The sequence below is a fragment of the Typopeltis vanoorti genome, chromosome 2 (genome assembly GCF_054136105.1).
Source record: "Typopeltis vanoorti isolate ZY-2024b chromosome 2, IOZ_Tvanoo_1.0, whole genome shotgun sequence".
NCBI lineage: Eukaryota > Metazoa > Arthropoda > Arachnida > Uropygi > Thelyphonidae > Typopeltis > Typopeltis vanoorti.
The window spans coordinates 172511915-172538330 of NC_143550.1; the positions used below are offsets into that span (position 1 = coordinate 172511915).

A 26416-nucleotide genomic window follows, 5' to 3' on the forward strand; every position below is an offset into this window, starting at 1 on the left:
AGCTCATCAAATCACTTGGTTGCTGAAGAATACGTTGACAAGCAGAGACAAGCAGGTTATTGTTGCTCTGTATCAAGCCTTGATAAGACCCCATCTCGACCACTGTGCCCAGATTTGGTTACCTAGGTTTCTTCTTGATGGGGAGGAGGTGGAGAGGATCCAGAGGCGAGTGACCAAGATGATACCAGGTCTGTGGAATGAACCTTATGAGAACAAATTGAGGATTTGTGGGTTGCAAAAATTGGTTGATAGGCAGAGGTGGGGAGATATGATTCAGACATTCAAACTGAAGGGTTTCTATAAAATTAATTCAGAAGATATTTTTGAGAACAGGGCTGGTTGTGGGAGGACTAGGGGACATCCATGGAAACTGGGCAGAAGTGTGGTTAGTAAAGGTGTTAGAGCTGGGTTCTTTACTTTTAGAGTGGTGAATGAGTGGAATGGGCTGCCAGAGTCTGTGGTGGATGCTGTGACGGTGAACGAGTTTAAGGCGAGGTATGATAGATACTGTATGAATGTCGAATAGTTGTGATGAATATGTGGGGCCTCCCTCAATGAGTCTAATGACTCCCTGGAGTTGCCCGTAATATTAAGGCACAGGCCAGAAGGGTAACCAGTGTGATAAGAAAGGCAAAAGCAGATTATGAAAGGAAGTTAACAATGCAGGCTAAAGAGAATCCCAAACAGTTCTTTCGATATGCTGCAAGTAAAAGAAAGAATGTATACGGCAGAATGATTTTAAGGAATGCCGATGGTAGGGAGGTAACTGAATCAGTCAAAATAATGGAATTACTAAGTGAACACTATGCAAGAGTATATCATTCAGGTGGTGATATTGCAGGAATGAGGGAACCAATGGCTTATACGGGAACTGAGGTAAATGAAATGGAGGTGAATAGCGTATTACAGAATCTTAATGTGAATACAGCTGTGGGATTGGATGGCATATCAGCTTGAGTTTTATGTGAAGCGGCAAAGGAATGGTCAGTGCCCTTGACCATATTGTTTAATCTAAGTATCAGTTAGTTGTTGGAAAGAACTAACCTAACAACTCAGTTAGTTGTTAGGTTAGTTGGAAAGAGGTGAAAATAGTTTCATTGCATATAAAGGAGGCTCCAAGACTGATGTAGCAAATTACTGAGCAATCAGTATGTTAAGAGCTGTTATCAAAGTATTGGAGAAGTTGGTCAAGTGCAAAATACAGGAATGGATAGATGGAAATGAGATAGAGGGGCAGCATGGTTTTGTGAAGGGTAGATTATGCCTCAGTAACTTGCTTATGTTTTATAATACAGCGATAGCTGAGTTGGATAAAAGTAATAGGTTTACATTAATAATGCTGGACTTTGCAAAGGCCTTTGGCAGGATACCACATGGAATTCTAATCAGTAAACTGCAACACATGGCAATGGATATAGGGTTGGTGAGATGGATAGGAGAGTGGTTGATGGAGAGATATCAGAGAGTAGTTTATTTAGGAGTTGAGTCCAAAAGAAGACCTGTGTCTAGTGGCATGCTGCAGGGCTCTGTTCTTGGACTGCTGCTACTTAATTTGTTCATTAACGATATAGGAAAGGATCTGAGAGGAACTGTTCAGTTATTTGCCGATGATGCAAAGTTGGGTAGAGCAATAGTTAATACAGATGATGTCAAAATTTTGTAGGATGATTTGAATAGAACTGGTAGAACTGGTGTCTGAGCAAAGGAGACTGGATATCACTTTAATGTGGCAAAGTGTAAGGTTATGCATTTTGGAGTGAAAAGATTATCAGCTGTATACTACATTAGTGGTACTGTATACTCCAGAAAATTGATGAAGCAGGAGACTTGGGAGTGTTTGTGGATAGGGCATTAAAGTTTAGGGGACACCTAGCAAAAGTGGCTAAAGCAGCTCATCAGATCACTTGGTTACTTGAAGAATACTTTGACAAGCAGGTTATTGTTCCTCTTTATTGAGCCTTGATAAGATCTCATTTTGACTACTGAGTGCAGATATGCATTGCAGGTTTCTTGGCTATGCAGAAGAGGTGGAGATAATCCAAGGCGAGTGGCCAAGATGTAGAAGGTCTATGGAATGAACCTTATGAGAACAGGTTGAAGATTTTGGGTTATTGAAAGTGGTTAACAAGCAAAAAAAGGGGATATGGTTGAGGTACAAATTACTGAAGGCTTTTAATTCAGAAGAAATTTTTCAGAACAGGTCTGGTGGTGGGAGAACTATGGGCCAACCTTGGAAACTGAGTAAGAGTGTAGTTAGCAAGTGTGTTAGAACTAGGTTTTTTGCTTGGAGAGTGGTGAATGAGTGGAATAGGTTGCCAGAGTCTATTGGGGGTGCCATGATTGTGAATAAGTTCAAAGCAAAGTATGATAGATACTCTGCAAATGTTGGATAGTGCTTTACATGTTGTTTAGGGCCTCCCTCGATGAGTAAGGACTCCTTGGAGTTGCCCATGATGATAATAATAATCCAGTCATTCTGACTACTGTATTCAAATCATGCCCTTGCAGTTGCTTTAACTGTAACTCATCTACCTATGTCTGTTTGTTATCTTCATCTCAGCATCCAGATAGCTAATGAGTCTGGCCAGAATATATTTTAAGATGAACACTTATCTGCTCAGCTATTTCTAACACAACTTCCATTTTCTTATCCTCTGCATTTTCTAAGGTTATTTTTATATGCTCATTCTTCCTTTTACTTGCTACATGGCAATGAAATTCTGCTAGATTTCCTTTGATCTCCTTGGCTAACTTCTTTTAATACTTTTTTGCCCAGAATGACCATAACTTTCATAGTCTTCTCTTTATATGCCTCATTACCATCTTTTCATATCAGATTCACAGTATTCTCCTTCTGTGAAGGTTCTTATTTAAAATGTCATTCTTCCATTTAAATCTCATATGATTTATTGTCCTAGCCTTAGGGATTCATTTGGATATAGTTTTCTTCAGATACTTTTTGATTCCCCTGTACTGATTCCTGTAACTTTCATTTCCACATGTGATCTTAGATTAGTTAAATCTATTCACATAAATTGTCACCTCCCAATTAAAAAAAAATGCAGTTTTTTTAATTGGGAGGTGACATTTTTGGACACTTTTCTCAGATTCGATATTCTGCCACCATGAATCCCTTTCATCACATGCTGTTTGATGTGGTTATACCTCAGTAATACTATTGTTTATTCTATCTTCCATAACGATAGTCCTACTTGTATCCATAAGCTCTTGAGATGACCCAGGTTTGTAACGGTATCCAACTATGTACCTTTATCCTGTTAACTTCTATCTCACACCAGACAACCATTAACCTGTCGTGTGTATTACACATACTACCAATTGTAGATTTATATTATAGTTGGATGTAATTCCTCTTCAGTCATCAGTAGTGCTTCCTTGCCCTTCAATATACTTTCCAAATACACTGAATCCCTCGCACACTCTTCCTGTAAGGATATCCAATTCAGTAATATGTGGTTCTACTTCATATACCAAAGTTAAGTACTCCTTAGAGTTTCTTTACTCTCAATGGTTCAGCATTAGTGTATGTCCATGTTGTTGACCACATGACTGATGAGTGTTCAGGTAACTCTTAAAACATGACCAGTGCTTTTGCTTTCTTTTCTTAACTAAATTGGTTCCTTTTTCCTAAGGTTATCCTTAACATGATCTTGTTCTCTCTCTCAATGTCATTATACTCTCTTAGTCTCAATGTAATTAATGCAGCATTCATACTTTTATGTAACTGCCAGTACATCTAATTTTCCTGACTGTTTACATTCACCTGACACTAAACACATTCAAGTGTAATACATCTGCAAGTATAAATTCTTTTGGTCTTCCAAATCACCCCACACATCAACATACTGCACATCATTCTGCTACACTATCTGCTCACTGAATTATTAGCAGTCACAGCTCTCAGTGAAGTAAATGATACATAAGACAAAAATTGATAATTAATGTTTTAATCTTTTATCCAAGTGAGCAAACAAAGCTTGCACATGAAGTATCTTTACAACTAAGCTATTTCTATAGACAAGCAGATGGTTTCAGGCCAAATCGCTTTAGTATCCCATGGTGCATAGCTCACTTGTATATGAAAATATTACTTCTACATTGATTTAGCTCTTGGTATCTTAATGGGTTTGGCTCCCACTAATGAGATCTCAATAAAGGTCAAACCAATCTGAGTAGTGATTCTTCCTGAAATGTATAGCAATATGTACATCGCAAGCAAGTGTGCTCTATGCATTATGGGATACTAAGATAATCTGATGCGAAGCTATCTGCCTCTGTATACAAGCAGTCTACTAATGAAGTTACTTCACACACCAGCTTTTGTATGGTCACTCTTGGGTAAAGGATTAAAATAATATGATTTCTTGTGTAATATAATTTACTTTCTAACTAAGCAAAAAAAAAAAACTTCCTACTACAGCTGCCTCAGCTCATTCCTGTCATACCATGACATCAGACTAATTATCTTGATGTTTCTTCCCTCCCTCACTCAACACTTTCATACTCACATGTCTTACCTGTTACATATCATTCATTCTAACCAACACAGTTATATTATCCAATCATCCTATTTGTTTACATATACCCTCGGTTATATCACAAATCTATTCCCAGATACATGCTTTCATTGCTCATGCAACCAGCACATCCCCTAATTATGGAAATCACCCTATGTCACCATAGCCTTTTTCTTTTCTTTTCTTTTTTTTTTTACATGTGTCTGCTTTATTGTATCTTCCTTAACTTCTTCTTCACGTGTTTTATTTCTTACCTGTCCCACTATTTGGCAGGTGTCTTCACAACACTATGTGGTGTTAGCCTTAAAATTTCCAACTGTTACCTTTTACCTTTATCACATCATCACATACTATAATACTTTCATTCATTCTTGGATTTCTTCTTGCCTACTAGCAGCCTACCACTCCATCACATTGCTTCTTCATCTGAAATTCCATTCTCATTCAACCAATAATCTTCATTCTACTTAATCAACACACATTTTGAATCATCTCCTTTGTTCTTCCTAATTACTTACTCTCACCAGTGCATACATTCCATTCGTACTATGTTTATCAAAACTTTTCATGTTGTAACAGTGGACATACTGCCTCCATTGATATACCATGTACAATATATATATATATATATATATATATATATATATATATATATAAATGACAAAATAACACTGAGGTGCATGCATGCATACACACATTTAATTAATAGACACTCAGATGAAATAATTAAAAAATAAACACCAAAGTGCTTCTTAAGTTAAATAAGTTAAACAAGCTGAACATCCCCACTGCTCATGAACAAATGGTGCATTTCATACAGCGAGTGACATTGATCATACCCATGTATTTTTACACAATTGTGGCATATGTATGATGGTGTGTAAGATGTGTGGAATTTCCTTCCCATTCTTAAAAATATATACTTCTCTGTATGAAAGGCATAAAAAGTCTTTCCATAACTTTTTTTCTCTTCGTTGATTAATGTATTAGTAGGAGAAAGTTAAGGAAATTTCCTTAATTTTATCAATGGGATTTCTTTAAAACGAAGTTTGATTCCTCTTAAATGAAATCAGATTCTCCTCCTTTACCCACACTTTAGGAAAATTGTGCTGTTACACAAACGTGTTCTTGCATACATACACTGGTGTCCAAAACCTTAGGAGGAGCACTATTTCTGAAGATGACAACCACAAAATTCAGACAAATCAGTTTATGACAATTTGTATTACTGATGATTTTGAGTAGAAAGCAGCTATATATTCAAAATTTCTAATCTAACACAAATGGTAGCACTTAGCAGCATAAAAGGCAAAATGTTCAAACATAATTCAGACTAAGCGAATTATGTTTGAAGGAAGTTCTTTTCGTGAAGGAATAAAGTTTCAAACTTGGATGTCTGAAAGGCATCATCTAGATGATTTCATGTGGGGAAGAATTATTGGAAAGCTTGAAGAAGGCCACAGAATTACTGATATTGCAGTTTGGAATCTCACATAGTGCTGTATCTAGGCTCTGAGCAGTGTTAGAAAGAGATCACCCTCTTTCTACCATGGAGCAAAAAGACAGATTTTTGTAATTGATATAATCGATGCACCACAGCAAGACAGTTTGCAAGCCAGCTCCATTCAAGCACAGGTAGGTGGATATCTCAACAAACTGTAGCAAGATGTCTGCAACAAGTTGGCCTATATGCCGGAAGGCTTGTAGCCTGTGTCCCTTTATCCACAATTCATTGTAGAGTATGTTTTCAGTGGTGGTGTTGTATCCATAAACATTGGATAAGACAACAATGGGCCAATGTACTCTTTAGAGTTGAGAGTCATTTTAGACTTTCTTCTGATTCTAGACGACACTTGATCTGCCGTGAAAGTGGTACTGCTTGCCATTGTGAGAATGTTCTTGAAAGGGATAAATATGGTGGTGCTGAGGTCATGGTGTGGGGAGACATTATGCTTAATGGATGCACCAAACTACAGGTACTGGAAAAAGGGACTACGACTGGTGAACGATACTGCAATGAAGTTCTTCAGTGTCATGTTTGATTGTTCCGTGGTGCTGTAGGCAACGAATTCATTTTTATGGATGACAATGCCACATCATAAATGAGCAGTGAAAATACTTCTGGAGACCAAGGATATTAATTGAATCGAGTGGCCAGCTTGCTCCCCAGAACTTATCCCCATAGAACACATTTGGGACGCAATAGGGAGACACATTGCTGCTTGAAATTCCCCTCCAGAAAAAAACAAGGGAGGAGGAGGGGGCCAATGTGCCTCATGAACTCTTGAATCATTAGGGGCTAAGCATGGTATGACATTATGAGAGCTACCTTGCAGTGGATGTATTTCTTACTGAAATGTCTATCTGCATAGTTTTCTGTACGCACTGTACATTAATTCCTTAACTACATCCTTAAGAAATGCCAAAAACATATTGCAATTTAATTTATATGCAATTTATTACACATTTTTGGTGTGTTATAATTTTTATATTCACATTTGACTGTAGTCATGAAACTTTTTCATATACAGGTAAAAATGTAGTTTGTCCTCAGCTTTTGGACACCAGTGTATTTATATATGCACACAGTACTATATATTTATATATATATAAGTCTGAGGCTCGTTTTACCACATTATACAGTATATACTCCTGTTTGATGATCAAAGAATTATTTTAAAAATTCATTAAATTTCATAAATCCCTTTTTTTCATGAAAAAAAAAAAGTCTATAAAGCTGTACTGCATCAAAGAAGTGAATGGCTATAAAATTTCTAGGCTTTCATTTTTTTTTATCATGTAATCATTGCTTGAAAAATTTCCATGCTTGTAATGTTCTCCATTTACATTTTAACTTGACTTCCTTACTAAAATTGTTGCCGAATTGCTTTTTCTTGCTTTGGATAGAAGATAGCAGATTTTTTGCCAACCCAGATTTAATTTAAAAAAAAAATACATCATGGAAACAGTTTTGAGAATGAGAAAATCCAGGGAATACTTGCCAATTGAAAGAAAAAAATAAATAAAAAGTTTAGATGATCTGCAACTCTATTCTTGAGAGACACTTGTGACATTAAATTTCGAATTATAAACACATTAAACACAAAAATATTTTAATGTTTGCCAAATATTTCAATCTGAAACTAACAGACTACTTCAGTGGCTTGATAGGAACAGTTTTTACAAGGTGGAATACAAACAATTGATCATTCAAAAGTAGAATGAGCACTGTGATGTTACATTGCTAAGCATTAAAGAGAGGTATATTTCATCAGTGATGAATAAATTATAGGTATTAATTCACAATTTCATATAACAATCTTATTTTATAAATTCATTTTAAGATAACATTAGACTAATGTAAGAATTAAAGGTCTCAATTAAAAAAAAAAAACTTTTAATGCATTTTCCTGATTAAACTTTTCCATATTTTTGACAAGGATATACAGTCATTTCGATTTAAGTTAGTGTGTTGAAGTAAGGCCTCAGCACTCTCTTTACAATTACTTGCTGATATCTTCCCACAGGATATTGTAAAATGATTCGATTTCATGATGCAATCTGGATATTTCTTGTGTCAAACCGAATTCTACAACCAAGTGGAAGAAACGGCTGTGGGATGTCCACTTTCACCTGCTTTAGCCAACTTTTATTTGGAACATCTAGAAGACGTCTTGTGTTCATCTATATTCCTTCAACCATCCTTTTGGGTTAGATATATGTAGTCGACATCTTTTCAGTGTGACCTCACAACAGAGATTCCTTACCTTCCTTTTCAGCTAAAATCAATTCCTTACATCCTCGTACTAAGTTTACCATGGAGATTGAAAAAGACAACAAGTTATCCTTTTTAGACATCCTCTTCATCCGCTAACCTTCAGGTATTCTGAAAACAACAGTTTACAGAAAACCCACTTTTACTGGACGTTACATTCTCAAACAATCTGCTCATCATCCTTATCAAAAAACAGGAATCATAAAATGTTTAATTCGACGAGCTAGAACTAATCGTTCAACTCCCCATGAATTACAGAAAGAACTTTCAACTATCAAACATCACATGAAATTAAATGGTTTCTCCAAAAAAACTACACAACATCTGTTCGATTGCTGCAATCCAATTCAGAACAACAAGGAATCAATAAGTAGGGTTTGAATTCCATATATTTCCGGGATTTCAGAACCAATTTCAAGAATTCTGAAGAAATATGATTTAACAGCCACTTATATCCCTATTAACAAAATATCCACCTATTTCCCCTCTTCTAAAGATAAATGCTCAACTATGTCTCTCCCTGTGTATATCAAGTTCCTTGTAATCGCAATCTGTCGTACTTTGGACAAATAGGACACTCTATAGAAAAAAGAATGCAAGAACACGAATCATATGTTTTTCACAAAATCTGAGAAGTCTGGATTGGCCCAGCATGGGATAGAGACAAGCCACAACATTATTATTGTTCCGGGAAACTCCAAGGAGTCAACAGACTCATGGAGGGAGGCCCTAACATCATGTCAAGAACAACTATTCAACATTCACACAGTATCTATCATACCTTGCCTTGAACTCATTCACGGTCGTAGCACCCACAACAGACTCTGGAAGCTTATTCCACTCATTTACCACTCTCCAAGTAAAGAACCTAGCTCTTGCCCAGCTTCCATGCATGGCCCCTAGTCCTCCCACCACCAGTCATATTTTCAAAAATATCTTCTGGATCAATCTTATAAAAACCCTTCAGTAATTTGAATGTCTCAATCATATCACCTCTCCTTCGCCTATCGTCCAATTTCTGCAACCCACAAATCTTCAACCTATTCTCATAAGGTTCATTCCACAGACCTGCTATCATCTTGGTCACTCGTCTCTGGACCCTCTCCACTTCCACCCCATCACGAAGAAACCCTGGTGCCCATAGCTGGGCACAGAAGTCCAGATGGGGTCTTATCAAGGCTTGATACAGAGGAACAACAACTTGTTCGTCTCTGCATGTTAAAGTATTTTTCAGAAGCCAAGTGATTTGGTGAGCTGGTTTAGTTACTTTTGCAATGTGCCCCCTAAACTTCAATTCCCTATCCACCAACACTCCCAAATCCCTGGCCTCATCAATCTCCTGGAGTATGATTCCACCAATGCGATATACTGCTGCTATTCTTTTCACCCCAAAGTGCATAACCTTACACTTTGCCACATTAAATTGACATCCATTTTTCCTAGCCCAGTCCTCCAAACTATCCAAATCATCCTGTAAAATTTTGACATCTTGTGCACTCACAATTGCTCTACCCAACTTTGCATCATCAGCAAACAAGTGAACACTTCCTCTCAGATCCTTTCCAATATCATTGATGAACAAATTGAAAAGCAGTGGTCCAAGAACAGAGCCCTGTGGCACTCCACTAGTCACAAGACGTCTTTTAGACTCCACTCCTGAATAAACCACTCTTTGATATCTCTCCTTCAACCACCCTCTTATCCATCTCACCAACCCTATATCTATACCCATCTGCTCCAGTTTACTGATTAGGGTTCCATGTGGTATCCTATCAAAGGCCTTTGCAAGGTCCAGTAGTATCACTGTAAACCCATTACCCCTATCCAGTTCAGCCGTCACTGTGTTATAAAACGTGAGCAAGTTACTGAGGCATGATGATCTACCCTTCACAAAACCATGTTGTCCCCCATACAATATCCTATTTTCATCTATCCAATCCTGTATTCTTTTCTTGACTAATTTCTCTAAGACCTTGACAATGATTCCTGATATGCTAATCGGTCGGTAATTTACAACAGCAGTCTTGGAACCACCTTTATGCAGTGGAACTATTTTCCCCTCTTTCCACCCGCTTGGGACTAACCCAGACCCGAGACTCAAATTAAACAAAATGGTCAAGGGTACTGACAATTCTTTAGCTGCTTCTCGTACAACACGAGCTGGTATACCATCCAATCCCACAGATGTATTGACATTGAGGTTATGCAATAGACTACTCACCTCCACTTCATTAACCACAATTCCCTTATAATCTACTGGTTTATTCGTTTCTGCAATGTCACCACCTGGATGATATACTTTTGCAAAGTGCTCACTCAGTAACTCAGCTATCTCAACTGATTCAGTTACCTCCCTACCATCGGCATTCTTTAAAATCAATCTGCCATGTACATTTTTCCTTTTACTTGCTACATATCTAAAAAACTGTTTAGGATTCTCTTTAGCCTGCATGGCCAATGCTCCTTCGTAATCCTTTTTTGCTTTTCTTACCACACTTGTCACCCTTCTGGCCTGCGCTTTATACCGTTCATGTGCCTGCCGGTCACCCTTCTCCTTAAATTCCCTCCATAGTTGTTTATTTTTTTGCAACTCAAGCTTAATGGTGTTATTCATCCAATTAACCCCTACTTGATTTATTATTCGGACTCTAGGTATACAGTCAGCCATTGCTTCATGCAAGCACTTCTTAACTACCTCCCATGCACTATCAACTTCTAGTCCTTGCAGTTGTACATGCCATGGCACTGAACCAATCAAACTCCTAAGCTTGTCATACTTTCCAGCCCGATAATTCCACATGTACCCTGTCTTAATTGAAAATTCTACACCTTTAGCCACCTCCCAAGTTAAGACCCTATGATCACTCTCACCGATTGGTGGCAATGTGGTCATATTTGTTACAGCCAAATCCTCAGATGTAATTACTAGGTCAAGCACTCTCTGACCCCTAGTATTTTCCATTACATGCTGTCGCAGATAGTTATCATTTAATAACTGCATAAAATCCAGTTATTAAGGAGTTATTAGGAGTTCTTTCCTCCCGTGTGTCATCTCCTCACTCCAATCAATGCGACCATAGTTGAAATCTCCCATAATAATCACCCTCCTTCCACCCATTTCTTCTATTTGCTTGTGCATACTGTCACCTCCATCACCTGGTCTATAGCAGCACCCAATTGTATATTTAGTTCTGCTAGCCACAATCTCACACCAAATGGCCTCAAATGTGCTCTTTTCTCTATCCTGCAATTCAACTTCTATTCTCCTTGGCTGAAGCTCATCAGCTATCATCAACAATACTCCTCCCCCCATTTTATTCTCTCTGTCATTCCTGAATACACTATACCCATCACATTCAATCCCACTAGTTATATCATCTACAGTCAGCCATGTTTCACTAATACCTATAACCTGTGGTCTGGAAGTGCCAACCATGGCCAAAAACTCTTCCTTCTTGCTCCTAATACTCCTAGTATTAGTGTACATGAATTTAAGACCCCCATTAGCCCCAACCCTACCTTGATGCCTTATATTAACTATCCCACTCAGATTTGTTGTCCTTATTTGCTCTGGCATATTATATTCATTCTTACATTCAACTGCCTCCATAAGGACTGTATCTCTACTCCCCCCCCCTAACAAATCTAGTTTCCCTGAATTTGCACATCCACTACATTCAGCAACACTTTCTCAAGTCTTCTTACACCGTAACCATTCAAATGCAAGCCATCCATCTTATATAGATCCTTTCGCCCATCAAACTCACTCCACACATCCACAAATTCCACACCACTCGTCATACATAACCCACGCATAAAGTCATTCGCAATTATAGCCCTCCTTTTAAACATTTCACTGTCATACCGTGGCAAAAGACTAATCATTGTAACTCTCTCACTCTTTTCTTTTGCTACCTCAAACAATTCATTTAGGTCTTCTATCATTTCCATTTTATCTCCTTTCAAATCATTCGTACCTGCCACAACAATCATTTCTTTCACCCTTTCCTTTTGCTCTCTAATAGACGCAGTTACATCCTTTATTGTCGCACCAGGTTGGTACGATTTTGTCAAATCCTCTACTAACACACCTCGTACTAATGAGTCTCCATACAGCACTCTATCCTTCATTTTGTTCATGTTCACATTCATACGTCTATTTTTCCTGTCATACCTTTTATTATTGGTTGGTTCATTCCGTCTACTTTTGTTCATGCACTCTAGCTGCTGGTTTGCTCTTTCTATCGCACTATTCAACAACGCGATCTCACTCAATGCATCTATCTCATCTTTTTTGTTCTCTGAGAAACCATTTATACTATCATTCACACTTTCTACATTCACACTCCCACAATTTTCATGTACAACCTTGCCGTTTCTTGTCATATCCCTATTTCCTTCATTCTGAAGGTTGACAAAAATATCACACTCACGATCCGAAATACACTTCAGTTGCTCATTCTCCCTACATTTTCTACATACATTCAATCCTTTATTATCATCTAACCACACTCCGACCGCACTCCTCAAAGCGTACATTTCACAGCTAGTACACTGACTCATTTCTTTTATGCTACCGTTCTTTGATAACGATGGCGAACCTTCATTACTGGCCGCCATTTTCCTTCGCACAGGTGCCATTCTTATTTGCAACGTGTTTTGTGAAATTATACGTTATAACACACCAAAAATAGACGCACTAAAATACGCAAGGCAAACAAAACAAAACTACACAATATTAAGTAATTTGTATCGATAACTGAAAATGATACTTATCTTATCTGGAGCTTGCACGAACACTACACATTACGAATTCATCTAGCGGCGACTTCCCGAAATAGATTATGTTATAAAACACTTTAGTACACTAACCACGCTAATAAAGCTCCAATAATATACCAAAATTACACACTTAAGTCCATTAAATTGAATCCAAAACACCAATAAATCAACAAAAACACAAATCTCTCAGGAGCTCTCCGATAGCACGTCCGTTCACCAGCTAGCCTCGACACCAGCAATTCTCTTGTCCAAGGCTCGCCTTCTACGTACATGTTGCTATAAATTCGAATGCCTATTCAAAGAGAGTGCTGAGACCTTACTTCACTTAAATCGAAGTTCAATTCACTTGAATTGAACCTAACTTGAATCGAAATGACTGTATATCCCTGTAAAAAATATGGCAAAGTTTAATCAGGTTAACACACTAAAAGTTTTTTTTTTTTTTTTTTAATTGAGACCTTTAATTCTTACATTAGTCTAATGTTATCTTTAACTGAATTTATACATTAAGATTGTTATATAAAATTGTGAATTAATACCTATAATTTATTCATCACTGATGAAATATACCTATCTTTAATGCTTAGCAATGTAACATCACAGTGCTCGTTCTACTTTTGAATGATCAATTGTTTGTATTCCACCTTGTAAAAACTGTTCCTAATCAAGCCACTGAGGATAGTCTATTATTTTCAGACTGAAATATTTGGCAAACATTAAAATATTCTTGTGTTAATGTGTTTATAATTCTTGATCTGCAACTAGAAAACAAGAAAAGTAAGTTAGAAAAGAAAAATGAAACACGTCCATGCGTGTGCACACGCATGGACGTGTTTCAGGTAAACGAGTTGTTAATATATATTTTTCAGCAGGTGGTACCATACTGTGAAATGCCTCATTGCTGAAAGCAATATGAGCTTAGTAAGAGTTATCATAAGAAAGCTTTGTGGATGGTTCTCATGAAAGTGCCCTTGGATTAAATGATAACTTCTGTTTGAGAACCTAGCAGTTATACTTCAATTATTGTTTTTTTTAACATATTTTTTTGATATAATCAGATATTTACATTTGATATAAAGAAACATTACGATAAAAATAAAAAAATCATTAATCTTTGAATATTGGTCATGGTAGAAACATGAGTGATTAAAATAATTAAAAAAAAATTCTTTTATGCTCTTTACATTACAATTAAACAATTAATTAACAAAACATTACTTTTGCCTTTACATTTTTTTAGCCTTTCATGTATTGCCGAATTGGAATAGGTGGTCAGTGTCAAAGTTTAAATTCATCAGGGAATGATTCACACCAGTCAGACTTGTCAAGTATATTAACAAATATTGGTGGAGCAGCAATGGATAATCTCTCTACATTGATAGATAAAGATCGTCTTATGGCATTGGCTCCACATCTTACAATTCCTCAAGTTTTAAAAGGAGCACTTCATTCTACCCCTGATCCATCAGTTCATACCTGTCCTCTTGGAATGCAGGATAGTGTTTGGGGAATTCCTGATTGCTTCAAAGGACAACTGAGCTCTGTTTGTGTTTTCAGTGAGTCACTGTTGGCATCTCACATCAAGACATTGTATTTGGCTGGTAAGAATAACTTTTCATAATAATGATGACATATGAGGGGCTTTCCACAACTAATGCCTGCATGTGAAATGCATCTAGTTTTGTTTTGAGGGATTAAAATAAAATAATTAAAAAATCTTTTGTGACCATTACATAATAATGAAACAATTAATATTTATGTTTTTTTAGCCTTTCATCTTGAAATGCATCTAGTTTATTTTTTTCGTCATCATTCTGCTAAATAAGCATACTGCGCTGTACAATCAGTTATATTTATCATGTTATTATGTACACAATGGACTTACAAGTTTGTCAAAGCACATAAAACTGTTCACTCAATAATTACATTTTAATACATGAAAATGTGTGTACTGTTGAAATTTATGAGGTTTTTATGGTGAAGCAATGGCAGATGTGAATGTTGTCCATTGTTAAATGTGAAGAATGAGAAACAGTGATAGCAAAGTTAACATTAATTAAGAAATGGGCAGCTAAAAATTTGCAAATCAATCAGAGATCAATAGCATTAAAATTGAATATTGGATTAGCATTAGTTCACCTTATTACAGAATTACAGCTATAGTAAACTACTGGATGCAATGTTAGTTTGACTAATGAGATGAAATGGATGTAAATGGAAGTTTCTCATCAGTTGTCTCAATATTACCCAAGAGAAGGCAGTGCTTTTCTTCACAAATCCACGATTAGGATATTTGGATACATCATTATAATCCCAAAATGAAAATTCAGTCTATGGAATATTGCTCCTATCTCACTGAGGACCAAAAATGTCTAAATTCAGCCCTCTCCTGGAAAGTGCATGCTGACTGGGATAGAACAAGTGTCATTCATCAGGACTATGATGGAAGGAATAAAAAATGAATATGAATATCTTGAGAAAGTTTGAAAGTTGAGAACATGTGAAGAAGTTGAAACAACTTTACTATGGTTTTCCTATGTTCTTCCCAAGAAAGAGTGATTTGCAACATGACAATATGCAACTACACAAATACATTCACTTTGAAGGGATCGGATTTGAGTTTGTGGAACATCCTCCTTACAGCATGGCTTTGGCACCATTGGACTATTAATTATTTCCTAAATTAAAGACAAATCTCAAGGATATCCATTTTTAAAATGACAAAGCAGAGGTGAGATAATGGTTCCAAAAAACATGAAGAGTTTTTATCACAATGGCTTTGAAAAACTTGTAAGATGGTATAGAAATGTATTGAATAGGAGGGAGGTTATATTGAGAAGTAGTGTATAAAACTAAATTAGACTTCAACTATCTTTTTTATTTTTACAACATGCCTTAGTGTTGTAAAAATAGAAAATAGTTAGTGTTGTGTCAACTGTTTATGACATTTGTTTCATTAGAAGTTGAGTTATAGTGCCAAGAGTGACAGTGTTTTGACGAACGGTCAGAAAACGAGTTTCAAAGAGAGAGCTGCGATTGACTTTTGTGTTAAACTTGGTAAATGTTTTACAGAAACACACCAAATGCTTCAAAAAGCATGCTGTAATGAATTCTTATCCCATACTCAAGTTTATGAGTGGTTTAAGCGATTTCAAAGTGGTCCTGAGACGCTTGAGGACGATCAAAAGCTGGGCCGTCCAAAAACTGGACCAAGCGAAGTTAACATCCAAAAAAGTGTGTGATTTCATCAAAGAAAACCCGAAATCATCCGTGAGATTGATTGAAGATGAATTGGGGATTCCAAAATCAACTGTGCAAAACTTTTTGACTGAGAGTTTGGGCTTCGTAAATTGAATTTGCGATTTGTTCCTTACAAGTTGACCAACAACCAAAAATTTATGAAATTGAACACTGCAAGGACTTCATTAAAACCGCTTGTAAGGACTCAAACTTCCTTGAAACGATCGTTACTGGTGACAAAACGTGTATGAGTATGAGCCCGATACAGAGTGCTGAGTGCAGACCACCAGAAGAGGGGCATCCGAAAAAATGTCGCTTGGAGAAGTCAAAAGTAACGACAATGCTGATTTGTTTTTATGATTCCAAGGGCATTATCCACAAAGAATTTGTTCCTCCTGGCCAAACGGTCAATGACGAGTTTTATCTCAAAGTTTTGAAGCGATTGATGGCGAGAATTCGTTGCGTATGGCATGAATATTATGATGCAGGCAGCTGGTCACTTTTGCATGATAATGACTATCTCATCGTTCGAACATTGTGAGACAGTTTTCGAGCATAGATTCAGCAACTTAAGAACTAACCATATTTCAGATTTTTTTTTTTTCAAAATCAGTTGTATGATACAACTTGAGCTATGAAGGGATCTCCTCTTCATTTTTGTTTAATTCATCTGAATTCTTCAGAGTAAGCAGTGTCATAGTATCTTCCAGATTTGATCATAATTTGTTGTAAAACACAACCCTCCCTTTCACTTTTATCTGACTAGAAATTAGAAATTCTAAGAGAAGCGTAAATAACCTAAGAAATAAGTTTATTCCAAATACTTCCAAATAAATCAAAATTGTTGAATATATTACCTGCAGAGGTATCTGCACTTGGGGTCTTCTCCTCCTCATCTTGAGCTTAATTTTTTTTTTTAAAATCTACTTAAAACCAGATTTTTTTTAGGATTCCTTAAGCAGTGTAAGAGGCAACTTTATTTCAGATTTCCTCCAAACATCTCTATAATGTGCCTTTCAGAGGCATGTGCAGTTGAAGAAACAGAGTAGAAGAAAATTTTAGGGCATTTTTCATTATTTTCAAAGTGCTGCTATTTTTTTTTTTTTTTTGTTGACTTTTATGCTTTAAATTCGACAGGTTCTGTCTTGTTTCATATGTTTGTTGGATAAAAGTGGCAGAATGATAATATTCAACTTGGTATCAGAGGTGCAGCAGGTTGAATTTTAATGATTCATATATCATAGTATTATTCTGTGACTAGTATATGATTTAAGCATACTGCATTGACCCTTGCTCTATCTTGATGAGCAGTTGAATTTGAGACATGCTCAATTTTTTTCATAAATAAATAATAGATGAAGCAATGAAGAGGAAGAAAAAAAAGAGAAAAGAACTCATTGAGTTTTAAGTAGAGAATATAGCATATTTTTCAAATTTGGATAAACATCTTTATCAAATATCATTCCACATATGCTAAAAGCTTTAAGAAGAATAACACCACAACTAGAAACCACTATTCTTCTTAGTTGAATTTGAGACATGCTCAATTTTTTTCATAAATAAATGATAGATGAAGCAATGAAGAGAAAAAAAAAAAAAAGAGAAAAGAACTCATTGAGTTTTAAGTAGAGAATATAGCATATTTTCCAAATTTGGATAAACATCTTCATCAAATATCATTCCACATATGCTAAAAGCTTTAAGAAGAATAACACCACAACTAGAAACCACTATTCTTCTTACTACTTAATACTTTCATAAAATATAATGATATCCAGATAATTACTCATCCACATAAAAGAATTTTTTTTTTTAAATTATGCAGATAGCTATCATTTTATATTGTGGATAATTACTCATCCACATAAAAGAAATTTTTTAAAAAAAATTATACAGACAGCTATCATTTTATATTAAATATTTCAATTGAATATAAACCAAAATAATCACCTGGTGTTTTGATCTTCATGTCAGAGTCAGAGTATACATACACACATATATATATATATATACACACAAAGAAATAAGCCATGTACCAATCCATCCAAGTAGTATCCTAAAATCATGCTAATTTGCAAAACCAGTATGTGTTATCTGTTTGGTTAGAAATTACTCAAAGATAAATAAAAACAAAAACAGTATTGATGGTAACAAACACATGAAATAATTATTATTATTATTCAGGCCTCCATGGAGGCAAAAGACTAATCATGGGAGGTCCCTCACAGAAAACACAAGTCTATAATACCACTCCTTGAACTCATTGATCTTCTTGCTCTCACTAATCTATCAGGCAATGCATTACACAGTTCAACCATCCTCCATGCAAAGTAACCACTCCTCACCCTCTTGCTCACAGCTTTCTTTTGCAACTTCCAGGGATGGCTCCTTCCCACTGTTTCACCAAGCAAAAGAACTCCCTAGTGTCAACCCTGTAACTACCTTTCAATCATATCACCTCTCCTTCTTCTATCAACCAAACTCTGCAGTCCACATTCCCTCAGCTGAGCCTCATAACTAACATTGTACAATCCTGAAACCATTTTTGTTATCCACCTCTGTACCCTTTCCACAGTTAATTTATATTCTTCAAATTAATCCTGGGGACCAAATTTGAGAACAGTAGTCTAAGTGTGGTCTGATCAGGCTTATACAATGAAACACTAACTCTTATCTCTGCAGGTCAGCATCCTTCTGAGTATTGCAGCAATCCTCTGGGTTACCTTCACCCCTTTGCAATATGTTCCCTGAATTTCAGTTTTTCTATCAATTATCACCCACAGATCTCTTGTCTAACCAGTGCAACTCCTCCAATAGAGTATGTAGTGTCTCACCGATGTGTCCCAAACCTACATTTTGCTGCATTAAACCGATACTCCCATTCATTTGCCAATCTGGCTAGTTTATTTAAATCCTCTTGCAGGGCTACCACATCTGCACTATTACTAATAATTATTCACAGCTTCACATCATCTGCAACAACTGAATATTCCTCCTGCAATCAATCCACTGACAATGCCATTGATATAAAGGTTAAACAATATAGGTGCCAATACTGAGCCCTGTGGGACCCCACTTTTAACCTTTTGCCTTCTTGATACTGCCCCACCATACACAACTCTCTGATACCTATCAGACAGACAATCCTGAATCAAGTTGACTAACCTGACATCTAAACCCATGTGCTGCAACTTAAATATCAGCGTATCATGTGTCACCCTGTCAACTGCCTTTGCAGAATCCAAAAAAATGGCTGTATATGCCTTTCCCTCATCGACTGCACATGTCACTTTATTATAAAAGGCAATCATATTACTAAAGCAAGAGTGTCCCTTAACAAATCCATGTTGACTCTCACAGATAGCATTACCCTCATCTTCCCAATGCTGTATACGGTCTTCACTAATTTCTCCAAGATCTTAACCATTACTGATGAAACACAAATTGGCCTATAGTTAGAGACATCCAGTCTGCTACTGCCCTTATGCAATGGTGGCACTATCTTACCTTCCTTCCATTTCTTAGGTACCTTTCCTGTAGTCAGACTTTCATTGAAAAGCCAGGTCAAAGGAGCTGTAAGTTCTTTATCACATTCTCTCAACACCTGTGGTGAAATACCATCCAGTCCCACAGCCTTACTGATATCCAGGGTACCCAGTGTTTGGAACACACTCTCCTCTTGCACCTCTAAACATCGTACCTGCCCTGTCTCCTCTAGTATTAAAACTTACTTCCCCAGAATGAAATACTCTAATAAAGTGTTCATTGAACAACTCCACTATGTCCTCTACATCAGTCACTCTATTCCCATTTTTATCCCACAATGTCATTCTTCTGCAATCATTTCTCCTCCTACTGGCCACATAGCTAAAAAATTCTCTAGGATTATCTTTGGATCTTAGTTCCAATCTCTTCTCGTATCCCAGTTTTGCCTTCCTTACCATATTAGTTACTCTTCTGCTTGAGTCTTATATTTTTCATTCATCTGCTCTCTACCCTCCTTATATCTCTTCCATAATCTCTTTTTCACCTGCAATTCCTGTTTAATATTGTTTGTCATCCACTTTACACCAAATTGTGTACCCTTCTTCACTTGTGGAATACAGCTTACTATTGCTGCTAACAAATATTATTTCACAATTTCCCAAGCACTAATGATTTCTCGGCCTTCCAATTCTGCCCTCCATGGAAACTGCCCCAAGTTGATATCTAAGACTATTATAATCATCCACCTTGTAATTCCACAAAAGTTCCCTTTTCTTTTATACTCTTGCATGTCTACTCATCTTCCAAGTCAAAACCACATGGTCACTCTCTCCATTTGGTGAGAGAGATGTCATCAGTTATTATCAGCTCTTCTGATGCTATGACCAAATCCAAAACTCTTGAACCTCTTGTTCTCTCTATTACATGTTGCCTAAGACATTTGTTCCTCAAGAATTCTAGAATTTCAATTCCCTTATTTCTACATGCATTTTCCTCTTCCCAGTTTATACTACTGTAGTTAAAATCTCCCATAACAATCATTCTTCTTGCACTTGCCAAGCTCAACTGCCTAAACATCTCCTGCTCCCCACCCTCTGAGCTCCTTGGCTTCTAGCAACATCTCGCTAAATATCCTGTTTTGTCCACCTTTATCTCACACCATGTGCTTTCAAAACCATTAGTGTCACTGCCTTCCAAAGCTTCCACTCTTAGAGGACATAAGTCATCACTTATTATAAGCAGTACTCCACTATCGCATTTTCCCTTCCTATTCTGCTGAAAAATGCTGTACCTGCTACTTCTATTCCTGTTATTATATCATCTTCCATCAACCACTTCTCAGAGATCCCAATAATCTTTGGCCAGGCTAATGGCATCAATGCCACCAATTCATCTCCTTTATTCCAGATACTCCTGGCATTAGTATAAAGCATAAAAATGTAATTGCTTCTATACCTATCATTATCTCCTCCAGACTCCACTGGACTTAGTGTTACCTGATGTTGCCCCCAAGCACCATTCCCACAAGAGGCCACCCTGGGAATTCTAGTTTCCCTGCATTGACACACCGACTCTTTCAGAAAATATCAATCTCTCCAGATGCCTGCTTCCTTTCTCATTCAAATGCTAGTGGTCTCTCGCATACAGCTCCTTTCTGTCCTCAAATATCCTCCATGCATCCACATATTTCAATCCTCTCTTCTGACACATTCTGGCTATTATGCTATTCATTATTACTGCTCTTCTGCTCAGCTCGTGATTATCATACCTGGGTAACACACACGTCTTTCCTCTGTGTTTTCTTTTGTTTTGTACAACCTTAAGCATGAATAAGAGCTGAAATTATTGCTTGCAGTCCTAAAATGAGGGTTTGCTAGAGAACTTGAAAAACGTTATGTGGACTGAATGTGTGCCATCCATATTCTTGGGATTTTTATGCCACCATTATTGTTTGAATTCGGATAGCTGATCAAAATTTCACAAGCTTCCTTAAATTTGCATTCATACCAAGTTTTTGTATGATGTAAGGAACAGGTATCTTTCCTTACATCAGTCAGTTTGGTTTGGGATGTTAAGGGCATGATCCAAGAGGCCTTCTTTACCAGAATTATTAAATTTAAAGTGTTTGTTTTCTCTTTTATGGATTTGAATTATGCTTCCAATTTCACCAATATAAGCTTTACTATATACATACATACATACATATTCAAGGCCCACTCTTCCTAATTGGGTTGTGGGGGCAACAGCTGCAAGAGGAACTTCCAATGGTCACGATCCTCTGCCACCAAGCTCAGGTGTTCTGGTGGGATTCCCAAACGTGTCCACCCAAGGTTTTGGATATAATCTATCCAGCGAGTCCTTGGCCTTCCACATGGCCTCCCACCCTCTGGCTTGGCAAAGAGGGCCTGCTGAGGGAGCCTCTCTTGTGGCATTCTGACCAGGTGCCTGTACCAACGTAACTGTGATCTCTCAACACGGAGAAGCGGCGGTTGAGTATTGAGGGTTTCCCGAATTGCAGAGCTTCTGACTCTGTCGAGTTTTGTCAGCCCTGCAACCCCTCGAAGGAACCTCATTTCAGCCGCTTGGATTCGTGTCCGCATTCTTTCGGTCATTACCCAACTCTCATGACCATAGGTGAGGATGGGGACATAGACTGTATTGAAGACAGCCAGCTTTGCCTTCTGGCTTAACTCCTGCTTCAATACTACCGAACGGCCAAGCTCCTGCAATATTGAGCTTGCTAAGCCAATTCGAGTATCTAGCTCTACGTCCCATTTTCCATCATTAGTGAATATGGACCCAAGGTATTTAAACTTCTCCACCTGCCTCATTGGGACTCCACTTACATTTAGAGTGCACTGGGATGGTTGTCTTGAGACTACAAATGTTTCGGTTTTGGCCACACTGATCTTCATTCCGGCATCTGCACAAACAGCTACAAACCTATCCAGGGTCCGCTGGAGGTCATCTGTGGAAGAGCTAAGCAGAACTAGATCATCTGCAAAAAAGCAGACATCCAATGCTACATTTTCCAATTCTGACATACTCACTGCCTCGGCTGTGCCTATCAATCCAATCCATAAATATTATGAAAAGGAGGGGTGACAGAACACACCCTTGGCAGAGGCCAACGGAGACTGTGAAAGGTTCAGACTTTGTGCTGTTTACCCTGACACAAAACTCTGGGCATTCATACAGGGACTTGATGGCAGCTAATAGTTGACCATCCACTCCATACTCCTGTACTACTTGCCAAAGCTTATCCCGAGGAACCCGGTAATATGCCTTCTCCAAGTCCACAAAACATGTGTAGACATTCTTGGCATATTCCCAAGATTTCTCAAAGACTTGCCTTAAAGTGAAGATTTGGTCAGTTGTGCTTCTACCAGGACAAAAGCCACATTGTTCTTCCTGGAACTTTGACTCAACTATGCTCCTGCACCGTCTTTCCAAGCACTTAGCATACACTTTCCTAGGCAGACTGAGCAGAGAGATGCCACGATAGTTACTGCAATCCTTCTGGTCTCTCTTCTTAAAGACTGGTATTATTATGCTTGTCTGCCATTGCTTTGGTGCTCGCCCAGATATCCAAGCAGCCTGACACACTCGAGTCAGCCAGAGAACACCGTCTTGATTTAAGGCTTTTAGCATTTCGGGCCGAATTTCATCATCGCCAGCAGCCTTGCCCAATTTTAGCGATTTTATTGCTAAACGGACCTCTTCTGCTGTGAGACTAGTCATTGCCCCAATCTGCACCTCTTGGATGTCCACAACTGCTGGGCCACCCGGGTTAAGAACTCTCAAAGTATCCTTCTCAGTTGTTAAAAGTGCACCATCAGAGGCCTTAATTGCCCTTGCTGTGCACGATTTCCTCCCTCGAAGGCAGCGGATGGTCTGCCAGAATACTTTGTTTGCATTTGCATAGGATGAGTCTAATCTTTCTCCAAAGGATTCCCAAGCCTTTTGCTTTGCTGTCTTTACTGCCTTAGCAGCAGCTTTTCGTGCCTCAGCATACCGCAAACGCATCTCAGGTGACCTGACTCTAAGCCATGTTAGGTAGGACTCCTTTTTTGCCCGGACAGTTTTTCGGACTTCTTGGTTCCACCAAGGTGTCCTTTTCTCACTGCCCATTGCCATGCCGAGCCGCTTTCTGCCACACCATGAGAGTGCAGAGGCAGTGACAGCTGTTCTGAACAACTTCCATTCCTCCTCAACTCTGCAGTATGCTTGGGAATCTCTTTGAACCTGGAGGAAATGTCATCTGCAAAATTCTTCCTCACGGCCTCATTTTCCAATGTCTCCCATTTCACGCGGTATAGCTGCTTAGGCCTACTAGCGTTGATGGTAGCATCCGGTTTCTGAAGCCGTAGAGTGCACACAACAAGGTGGTGGTCAGTTGACAGTTCTGCCCCTCTTCTCACACGAACGTCCAACACTGAGGAAAATAGGTCTGCTGAGACTATAAAGAAGTCAGTCAGAGACCTTTGTTCTAGTGTATCCCTGTACCAGGTATACTTATGGACTTCTCGGTGCTGGAAGAAGGTATTCATTATGGACAAGCTGTTAGTACAGCAGAAGTCCAATAATTTCAGCCCATTTGCGTTAAGGTCAGGGGCACCGTTCCTCCCAACCACATCCCTCCATGTCTGGTCATCTGTTCCAACATGTGCATTGAAGTCACCCATTAGCAGGACTGATTCCATGTCTGCCACCCTGTCAAAAGCAGCATCCACTTCCTCTAGGAAGGCAGAGTATTCTGACTCCAGATTAGGTGCATAGGCTTGCACCACAGCCAAATCATGGTTTTCATCTGAAGCCTTAACACACATACCCATCCTCCCCAGTGGGATCCACTCAGCAACACAGTCTGACAGCTGGGGGCTTGTGAGTATCCCCACACCTGCCTGAGCAGACATTGTCGGGCTCACACCAGAGTAGTAGAGCTTCCACCCCTTATCCAGGTCGACAGTTCCAGAGCCTCTCCTCTTGGTTGAAGATAGCCCGACTAAGTCTAGCTGGTAGCGCTCGGCTTCCTCAACCAGTCCAACTCCTTTCCTGTCAGAGAGAAGATGTTCCAGTTGCCTAAAGCCATAGTCTGGTGCCGTTGTCGTTGCCATTTCCTTCCTTTTGCAGAACCATTTCTTTGTGCTGCCCCTAAACACCTCCCCAAACGGGTAGCGGGCCCATTGATGAAGTTTCCTCTAGCAGAGTGCTGAGGAGTGGTGTCTAAGGGAGACTGTAACATATTTTTCAAACGGGTCCCTCTGCCTAAAACCTGAACGCATCCCTTGGTAACCCGTGCGACGGACGATGCGATATGAACATTTTTTGATGGCCTGATCATGCTACAGTGTTTGATAATGTCCTGTTAGCACAAGACGAAATGACACAGAAAAATAGCAAGAAGAGAAGAAAGAAAGAAGCAAGGGAGGAAGAGGAGAGACCAGTCTATAGATAATATAACAGATGTATGTTACATGAAGTAAGGCATGGTCCAGCATCAGGTACCTCGGGTTTGCCACACCCGTACTCGCTAAAGTGAGCCCCTGAGGCAGCTTTATTATATATACTGTGCTATATAGTAAAACTATATAACACAATAGTTGTCTCCATAATTTGTAAAAATGAATGCTGATCACTGTATAATTGTGAAAGAAAGCTTACAAAAAAGAAAGTCTAGTTCTGTCAAAAAGTTGGTGTTTTTTTTGGGGGGGGGGAAAGAAAACCTAGTATCAGATTTCTTTATAAATGTGGAGGAATAATCATTTTGGGCTTTTTGAATGAAGGATGAGTTAGCCAATCTCATACTGGAGTAGTGGGATTTTCTCTCCTAGAAACTCAAGTTCCTCATTTCATTTGACTTGAAAATTGATCTGAGAACTTATAGAATTAACATAGTGAAATACATTTAATAGAATAGTTTGGTGGTGGGTAGAGAACACCACTCTCTCTCTCTCTCTCCTGTTGTATATATTGCAATAATGTAAGTTCTTTCCCAGTCACTTGAGATTTCTTTCTTCATCATGTTGGAGGCTTAAAGGATTATATACAGCACTCAGAAAGGATTAAAACAGAATTTAATTAAATTCTGTTTTAATCCTTTCTGTGTGCTGTATACAATCCATTAAGCCTCCAACATGATGTCCTCACAGCACTTAAGCGGATTTCTTTCTTCAGTTTTGAAATATACTTTCATGTCTTCTTAATCCATTGCTAAATTCATATAGGTCAGTGTTGAACAGTATTATAAGACTGCTAGTTTTGGTGGTAGATGTCATGGAACTAGTGACAGATTATAGTAAGGACTACAAGCTGACAGAGAGGTTTTTAATATTCTATATCCCTACATTTTCTGCTATAGCTGTGTTTTACAGTTCTCCAAAAGAAAAGTATATTATTCTTAAGGGTAATTATAAATGACTGTTTTTTCTCCCATACATAAGACTTCAACTTTATTATTATTATTTTACAGTATTTCAAATGCAGTCTGGAGACTTATCACTTGAGACACAAATCAATCATATACACAATTCCTATCACACCTCTCCTTGAAATTCACAGCCAATTCTTGCAATCCATTTCACTCACTCACCAC

General features: G+C 38.0%; 1 protein-coding gene across 1 annotated transcript in view; it reads left to right on the forward strand.

Moving 5' to 3' along the window:
- LOC150109672 (neurobeachin-like protein 1) overlaps positions 1-26416 on the forward strand; it is a 1254229-nt gene that overhangs the window by 442968 nt on the left and 784845 nt on the right. The window contains exon 19 of the mRNA XM_090413954.1: positions 14336-14696. Coding sequence (XP_090270080.1) covers positions 14336-14696 — 361 coding nt within the window. The remainder of the gene's footprint in view (positions 1-14335; positions 14697-26416) is intronic.